The sequence below is a fragment of the Coregonus clupeaformis genome, chromosome 29, assembly GCF_020615455.1.
Source record: "Coregonus clupeaformis isolate EN_2021a chromosome 29, ASM2061545v1, whole genome shotgun sequence".
In the NCBI taxonomy this organism is placed as follows: domain Eukaryota; kingdom Metazoa; phylum Chordata; class Actinopteri; order Salmoniformes; family Salmonidae; genus Coregonus; species Coregonus clupeaformis.
In genome coordinates, this window is record NC_059220.1 from 39,715,419 (window position 1) to 39,724,329 (window position 8,911).

At 39.3% G+C, this 8,911-nt stretch overlaps 1 protein-coding gene across 2 annotated transcripts; it reads right to left on the bottom strand.

The window, feature by feature from the left end:
• Positions 1-4,377: 4,377 nt before the first annotated feature.
• Positions 4,378-8,652, bottom strand: LOC121572828 (homeobox protein engrailed-1-B). Of its 2 annotated transcripts, none has more exons than XM_041884860.2 (2): positions 7,792-8,652; positions 4,378-5,470 (listed from the first exon to the last, which is right to left on the bottom strand). In XM_041884860.2, exons 1-2 carry the CDS (start codon positions 8,318-8,320, stop codon positions 5,151-5,153), a joined length of 849 nt encoding a protein of 282 aa, XP_041740794.1. In that variant the 5' UTR covers positions 8,321-8,652; the 3' UTR covers positions 4,378-5,150. The 2 variants fall into 2 exon arrangements, with proteins under 2 accessions (XP_041740794.1, XP_041740793.1); XM_041884859.2 differs by having other exon boundaries at positions 4,378-5,473; positions 7,792-8,651.
• Positions 8,653-8,911: the final 259 nt, after the last annotated feature.

The following is an 8,911-nucleotide window of genomic DNA, read 5'->3' on the forward strand; positions in this document are numbered from 1 at the left end:
TATGGGGTACTGACTGTACATGGTGGGAACAGACCAGTGTCCTGTTTCTAGAGCCAGGGCCACTGAGGATATCTTTGACGTGACGTGTGGTCATCCAAAAATGTCTGAGACACCCCCTCCCCCCAAACAGTAGCTTGTGTCGAAACAGGATTACAGCAGTGTCTGCCCCTATCTTAGACGTGTGTGTGTTTGTGTGTGTACGTGTCTGTGTGTGTGCGTGTGTACGAGCGCGTGCTTGCATGAGCGCGTGTGTGTTCAACCCCAGTCTTAGCATTGTGTTAGCTCTGGTCCTGTAGGTTTCCACTCAGGTTTGATCAGTGTTGCATGACTCAGACAGACAGGCCCACAGCTCCCAGAGCAACACTGGGACATTCCTGTCTGTTGTCTGGTCTTCTCCGGACACGGCTAAGTCCAACGCCAACCTGGAGCACAAGAGCCCCTCCGACATTTAAGGAGAATACAGAAAGCATAAGAGTTTGGGTGTTTTGATACGTTGGAATAATAGCACTGAGTGCAATATCCAGTCGATTGTTCATTACAGAAGACAATGCAGTGAGGTTCTGTTGTGTTTTCTGTTTATTGCCTTCATTTGCATGTAAATGAAAGCTGTATTGTAGCCGGAGGACAGGCTGTGTTTTGGACACTCTGCACCCTAGGGTCTTCCTGCATCACATGTTCAAACTATTATGTAAAAAGACTGCACACTCACAGCACATGCCTAAAGCAACTTGGAGGAAATATGCTAATTGTGTTAATTGTTTTGTTGTTTGCACCCCCATCTGTGATCACATATGTACACATACACCCTTTTCCTATATGTTATCTGTGTGGTTTATAATATTGTATAAACAAAAATACATTATACTAAAATAATTTAGCAGCATTGCCCCATTATATTAAGGCATAATTATATAATTTCTGTCATAACATTTCTATTTGCTACATTGTTTACTTTTTTCATTTGGTGGACCACTCTTTATGGTATGCACAGCCTGGCTCTATGTCCATGATCCACTTGCCACTCTACAAACCTCTGCCTCTCTTCCCATTTCTGAAAGCATTTCAGAAAACTGACAAACTACAGGAAACAAGCTCAGGCAGAGATCCAGCCCAGCTGTCACAACATTTGTCTCTGAATCTGACAAATGGATTTTACAAAGTGTTACCTTTTCGAATACCATCTTTGGACAAAATCCAGAATGACTCTGAAAGACAAACTCACATTTTCATGAAGACTATGAGCAAGTATTCTACTGTATAGAGGTTTAGCCTATATCCTCGGGCATAGTATCGTGGATGACAGATTACCTCTTTGCCAGCGGAAATAGGTTATTTTTTCAGGAAGACATACACTCGATACTTAATTTGGCCAAAAGTAATTACACTGTAGTCTTACTGTCTCAGACAATGGGCCCCACCCCAGTTTTTGTAACAATACGGGCTATTAAGCTCAACCAATTCTACTGTGTCCGACGTGAGTTGTAGAATGCGTGTAATATCAATGCTGATAAGGCTGCTGGTGCGGTTGTGAGGAGAAGAGGTGACTAAAAGCGTGATGGATGGTGAGGGACATCTTTGGCGCACCTTCTCATTTTATCATTACACACAACATTTCCCAAGAGCTAAGCTTTGATTATTTTAAAAATATCTTCCTTTCGTTTTTTGTCTATAGCCTACCCGATTTTAAATAAAAACGTATTGTGATACTTGCGTACATCAATATATTGGTCTATACACATCCTATTCTAGTGCTATACATGTTTTTAAACCATAAGACGGTGGCTCAAGGAAAATATAGTTATCGTGAATTTCTCGCTGTATAACCTAATGAAAAAACTCAGCTCAAGTGGAAAACATTGTAGGCCTACTTATTAGGTAGCCTATTATGGTTTATTTCAAATTACAAAGTGAATTAGGCCTACATTGTGGGCGTTTAATAAACATGTACCATTGCGATTATGTAGCTTATCTGTATGGCTTTTGGTTAATTCCGGTTGGAAAATAAGATAAGAACAGTTACTTCCTTCTCCCATAATAAACCATTCGTTTGATGGTGTAAGTTCAAATATTAGTAAAAAAATAAATAAACATTGCTTAGCCTATTATTGAAATTAATTTAGAAAGCAGGGTGTAGGCCCTAATTCAAAACTCTCGATTAAGCAAAGGTTTTGGCATATTTCGAATAGGCAGGGGAAAAACCGTCATTAGCAAATTAGCAAAAACATTAATAAATATGTCAATTGTAAATCAAATCTTGTGGATGAATTTACATCGGGCATGTTTTACTTCAATTCCGGTTGGCTATAAGATAAACTAGATAGACATGGCTTAGGTCACCAATGGTCATAGGTCAGTGGAAAACTTACAAATTTTCCTGTTTTCATTATTGTTGTCATTATTATTATTAGTCTTATTATTATTATTATTACTTGTTTAGTTCAAATCAACCGGTAACCAACAGGCAGTCATATCAACTGGCAAAACATGTTCTTCTGAATATTGTTTTTAGCCCACAGTGTCTCAAATTCACGCAGCCCTCCTTATGTAAAGTAAGCAATGTACTGATCCCAAATTACCCCTTTACATTATGTAAAGTAGTCTACAAAAAAATTATTGACAACGGGAAGACAGAAACAACGCATTGGTCTATTGATCTTGAGTTCACCTGGCGCTCTCCTTTGGTCGAAGCTCACGCGCACTCACACAAGCTCTCTAACTTTGATTTTACTAGGCCTAGGCCAACTGCATCTGAGATTTAATCGACACCACCGCTTACACAATAGGCATATAACGGATGTTGACGCTAGCTCATGTGGTAAATTATTTAAAACATGTATATGTTAGCTTATATACCTCTATTACCTGCTGGCATTAAGCTATTTTACCTCGGGCTATTGGAGAGTCCCTTCAATAAGCATTTGAAAGAATATATTTATCTCCATAGCTTTTAGGGTACTTGCTCATATAATTTCAAGGGGTTTGAAAACACCATGTATTTTTGAAAATGAAAGCCTATTCCTATGTCATCTGAAACAGTAGGGCCTACAGCTGTTCTAAACGCAAGTACTCGCACAAACACACACCGGGAGAGAGAGAGTACTGAATATTTGTCAGTTTGCTCACAACTGTAAAAGCATGTAAAACGATCTATAGGCTACAGTTGATTTATTATGTTTACGACGGACTTCGGCCTACATTCTTGGCAAAGACCTGTCGAATAGGCTATGTAGGGTTTAATGTCAATAGTCTCCTTCATGCATCATTGTTATAATATAATAATAATAAGCCATTTAGCAGACGCTTTTATCCAAAGCGACTTACAGTCATGTGTGCATACATTTTTAGGTATGGGTGGTCCCGGGGATCGAACCCACTACCCTGGCGTTACAAGCACCATGCTCTACCAATTGAGCTACAGCTTTTCCGGGGATAAATGTGCGCAGGTAAATAATAATACCTTTGTTTTCAGTGCAGTCTACTTTTTGTACAAATATAGCTTATTTTTCGACAAAAGGGACCCCATAGCCACAAAACAAATCTTATAGGCCTACAACATGTGGTCCTCTGTAGCTCAATTGGTAGAGCATGGCGCTTGTAACGCCAGGGTAGAGGGTTCGATCCCCGGGACCACCCCATACGTAAAAATGTATGCACACATAACTGGTAGTCGCTTTGGATAAAAGCGTCTGCTAAATGGCATATTATTATTAAAAGGAAATAACATCTTCTCATGCTTAAAATGTGTTATAATCCATTAGGGTGCGTTTCCTATTGAGTTGTATGGACTTCATTTATGGCTATTTACCTGCTCTTCGTTTTCATCCGTTTAGAGAATTATGAGTAGATCAGAATTCAAATGAATAATTTATTTTCAAATGATCAGGCTATAATATCCAAATGTTTGGGAACATGTTTTATATCTAAATGTTTGGAAATAACAATGCAAGAATAAGGCATGTCATTATGAGTATAATTGTCCTTAATAATGTTATTTTCATGTTTTATTTACCTGCAGTATGGGCCTAAAGTGATTAAGGAAGCAATCTTACTTACTCGTGGACCCACCCTCGTGCACACTGACCTCGCGCATGATCTTGAAGAGAGCCGCGTGACCTATGAATCCAGCCAGGCTTTGAGCCGCGCGCTCTGTCTGGCTCCCATTCCATACACGAGCAAATGGTGTGTTTTATCTTTCTAGCACAACACAAAGAGTTAAGGAAATGTGTGAGAACTGTAGTGGCAATTGCATGCGCTGCAAAGCTCTGAACAGGCCTGATATCATCATGCCTCGTAATAAAATGTCCCTTTGTAAAAATACACCATATGAATATGAATACAGTGACCCCACTCACTTGAACCAATGAGCTACAAACCAACTCCATAGACACTACGATTTATTATTTGAATCCTTGAATCTATTGCACAGAGTAGTGCACAATACAAAAAAAGAGTAGTGTTGCCTTTTTCCCATATAAAAATGTTAATTTGGAAACATGGTTTAGATGTAGCCTTAGATAATATATTCCCTCTAACCATCGAGGGAGATAACATATATTTATTTGTAGTATTCCAAGATATCGTGAATCCAACACGAGATTAGTCATATAGACCAATCTTTCCGGCCCAAACGTAGTTTGAGGCTTACATCAAGCGGCAGGCAACTAATGAAAAACAGTGGCCTACTGATTGTTAGGGACTCGCAGTTCAGGAAGAAAGTATAGTCTATAAGAGAGAGATTCATAGTTTTTTTTTTTTTTTAGGCAGGTTTTTTCGATAAAATCTTTGGCTTGAAGTGGCAGATCACGCAGTCTGTAAATTCATCGAGGTTTGATAAGAGAGAGATCACAAAACATTAGGCCTAAAGCGACAAAGATAACAATCATATCATTATCCAAGTGCAGGGTGAGTAGTACTGTAGCATATCCCCTTCGCCTTAAATTATATATACAGAGTCACATTTTTGGCTATTCATTTTCCATCATGTTTGTAGTTTGTATGCATATTTTTATCGTTTATGTTCATACAAAACCTATCAAGAAATGGAACATATTTTACACTAGCCTTGACTATCCACAAATATTTCGTCCCCAAAAGGTGACTCCTGCACCATAGTTTTCCGAGTTTGTAGCACATTTGGGGCAAGCGAAGTCTCAGTCACTCTCCTCCTTGTCTTCCTGAATGGTTGTGGTGGAATGGTTGTACAATCCTTGCGCCATGAGCTGGAGAGCAAGGCCGTTCTTATAACCGTTAGCTTTTTTGATTTTGGCCCGTTTGTTCTGGAACCAGATTTTGATTTGTGACTCATTGAGGTTGAGCTCCTGGGCTAGAGACTGTCTCCTTTGCTCCGTAATGTAACGGTTGGCCTGAAACTCCGTCTTCAGTCTTTGGAGCTGCTCAGCCGTGAACGCCGTTCTGGGTCGCTTGTCTTCCTTTTCGTTTTTCGTCTTTTTCAATTTCCGTGTCCTTGGGCCTACAGTAGGGACGACAATAAAAACGGGAATATAAATATTCAGCGAGCGCCAGAGATCTATAGCTTTCATCTCCCAGAAACAATTCCATTGCAGATTTTAGGCTAGACTTCATAATAATAGCCTTATAATAAAAGCTACGTACCCTAATAATAACCATGATCCTATATTAATAATAATAATAATAAACAATAATAAACAAAACGTTATTATAAGATCATTATTTGCTGTAGACTATAAAACGTTATGGTCATCCTAATGCTAGGCCTATAATAATCACTATGAATAACATTAGGCTACTGAAAAGAGTAAGGTCCATGCTGCACTGAGCGGCAGGCCTTTGTGTGAAGTAGCTGTGGGTCGACTATCATAATTATTTAGCAAAAATATGCAAACCCTAAAACTTAAAGCCAACTACAGCAATTTGACAACATACAATAGTTTTAGGACTTTTGGCAAGTGTGTCTGTTATAGATCTACCATTGATCAAAAGCCTACTAAAAATATAATAATTAAAGCTCAGTGATCTCTAGCTTTGTTGACATAGGCTAATAAAGGCATTCATTCAGATATACTGATTTTATGTCAAAATATTTTTCCCAAAATGCAGACTTAGGTATAGGCCTATCTGCGTATGGGTACGCTACAGTATAAAATAAAATATAAAATGGCCTCCTTTGTTATCATGGGGCTGGAGACAAACAAACAGCCACAAATAAACAATATGATGGGAAACAGGAAATATAATTTATCCGTTAATATTTATTTCTTAAGTTTGTAGGCTATTTGATGCTAGGCCTATCTACTTTTTCTAACACAAAAACAAAATCTTCAGTACATTTTATTTTATTTTATGTTGACTTATATAGGCCTAGCTTTAAATTCCCTGTCATTATTTTTGCAATGATTTTGTCAATACGTATGGCATAAAACGCAGTCTTTTGGACAAGTGTACGTTAATTATGAAAAGCTAATTTATTCACATGCCAAAACACCAATGGAACCATTGGACTTTCTTAGCCTAAACAAAATAAACATTGTGCATGCTTACCATTTAACGTAGCCTAGGCTACTATTGAAAATTAAGTTGGGAGAATTACACTAACTGCATACACAGATAATATACAGCCTTCCCTATCAAGACAGTCAAAATGGTTAATTAATTCAAAATGTCGACAGCAATGAGATTCTTATCCAGGTTCTCGTTTTTTCAGGTGCACCTTCTTTAATTTAATTATATTCTACCTTGATTTTTCTAGTCTAATTGCGATTTTAAAATATATTGAACACGGTCTAATACAATTATTGTAGGTTGTGAATAATATAAACGTAAAGCCTACATAGGCCCATATGAGCCTAAACTTGTATTCTGTTAAATGTAAGAGTTATATCTCTCTTTCAATTCAATTAATGGAGTATGTTCTCATTTTAAGTGACATTATTTTAAAACATGTCACATCTGCAAGGAATTTTGTGGTGGGCCTTTAGCCTACAATATGCAACCAGTGGCCATGGGATCAAGATTTAACTTGCAAATAAGAAGAGTGAAATGTTAGGCCACACATTCATCAACGACATGTTGTTTACATATTCTGATATGTTCTCAAATATGCTCTTGAAAACAAACTACTCGATTTTTCACTGTTTCCATTTATTTTACTTTCTTGGTAGAATGTGGACGTGCTAGACTAAGTCTGTCAGTCAACTAAGCCAATCAGTGAATATTTTCCAACTTGCACCACGTGAATTACAGATATTGGTAGACTATCTTGAATAACATCAAAACAATAAATGACTCATAAGATCAATAAATAAATGACAAAGTATACAGTAGGTTAATACTGATGCTACACAATCCTACTGCAGTATTTATGTATAATATTAACACAAAATTGTTCAAGTGGCCTATTTTGTGCTTTTTTGCTCCTTATATTTTTGTAATAAATAAAGGATTCTTTACAAATAATAGCTTATATCATCATTTAAAATTGAGAAGGTTTGCTTCCAGTTGAAAATTGATTGAGTATGTTAGCGTATATTTATGCACTCCAGCCAGTCATTATTTTCATGCAGTAACAGGCCCACTAAGCCTGCACTATAGCCTACATATTTTGTCCTTAATCACAGTGCGAAAATAGAGTATAAAATACAGTTTTATTTCACAAATGAAGGTGCAACTTCCACGAATTAATCTAAAATACATCAAATACAAGCATCTTGAGGAAAGACTATTATTTCTGCAAATGGATTATTGCGCATTTATAAAATTACGCATTAGGCTACAATACCCTGATAAAAGCTTGTTAAAAAACTATTGCCTCACCAGATGAGGGTCTGTCCGAGTATCTAGTGCAATACACCCAGGCAGGCCACAGTAGCGGCTGGGATTCAGGGGAGGACGCTGCGCCGCCACTAACGCCGTTCACAACCATAACAGGAGAAGTGTTCTCGCCGAACTTGGGCGTGCTGCCTCCGGAGCTCTCGTCGGCCTTCGAGGACGAGTGGCTCTTTTTGGGGGTTGGAGACAAGGCCAAGGACGAGGTGGAGGAAGAAGTGCTGTCGCTGCTGCAATTGGAGTCCTGGCATGGCGTTCCAGGATGAGTCGGCCTGGCGCCCAAAGGGTGGGCGCGCTCTAGGCTGGAAGTCTGCGCCCGCTCCCTCGCAGCTAAGCTCTGCTCCTTCCTGCAGCCGAAATCTGGCCGCAGAATATTGTCAATAAAAAAGTTGGTGGTTCTGTGCGCCTGCTGCGCTGCTTGGAGAGGCAGCATGGGCGGCGAAGGCAGACTGGGAGAAGGAGAAACGCTCTCCCCTTCACTCAACTCCGGGCTGTGTAGATCCCTTTGCTCCTCCATCACTGAAAATGGCTGCAAAGGGGTCGATGCTGGCTCCTAACCAATTCCACTTGTTGGTGTGTATTTGTATCCAAATATGACAAGAATTAAGCAATACGGTGCACACTAAAGGAGCATTACACCCTCTCTGATTTGGTGCACATTTCGATTTCTAAATTGTTGACATCCCTCGTGCGTAACGCACCAACGTGTCATGGTCGACGACTATGACAAGACTGACAAGGCATTGCACGCTCCTCTCCCAGCCACGAGCTTTTCTCCACTGTCTGACAGCTCGATCTTCACCAACTCCTCACATCACTCAGCTTCTCCCACACATTTCCCACACTAACCGGAAGCACGTGAACCCCTTCGAACGTGCAGTGGGCCAATCAATGACCGAGACACTTTTGGACACGGGAGACTACATCCAATAATGTCTCGCATCTCTAGGTAAGTAGGCTACATGGTACCAAATGGGTTTTGAGGAAACCCAACAAGATTATCATCGCTACTCGCCTGCTGCAAACTTGCCTGTTGTATTTTCAGCAAAATAATAGACCTATTGGAGAACACAATAGTAGGCCTAAACTATACGGATCTATACAAATT

Excerpts from the sequence above, each read along its gene's own strand:
- LOC121572828 (XM_041884859.2), bottom strand. The coding sequence starts at position 8,320 with ATGGAGGAGCAAAGGGATCTACACAGCCCGGAGTTGAGTGAAGGGGAG. Across the intron at positions 5,474-7,791 it reads CTCGGACAGACCCTCATCTG|TAGGCCCAAGGACACGGAAA; the intron begins GTGAGGCAATAG and ends TCGTCCCTACTG.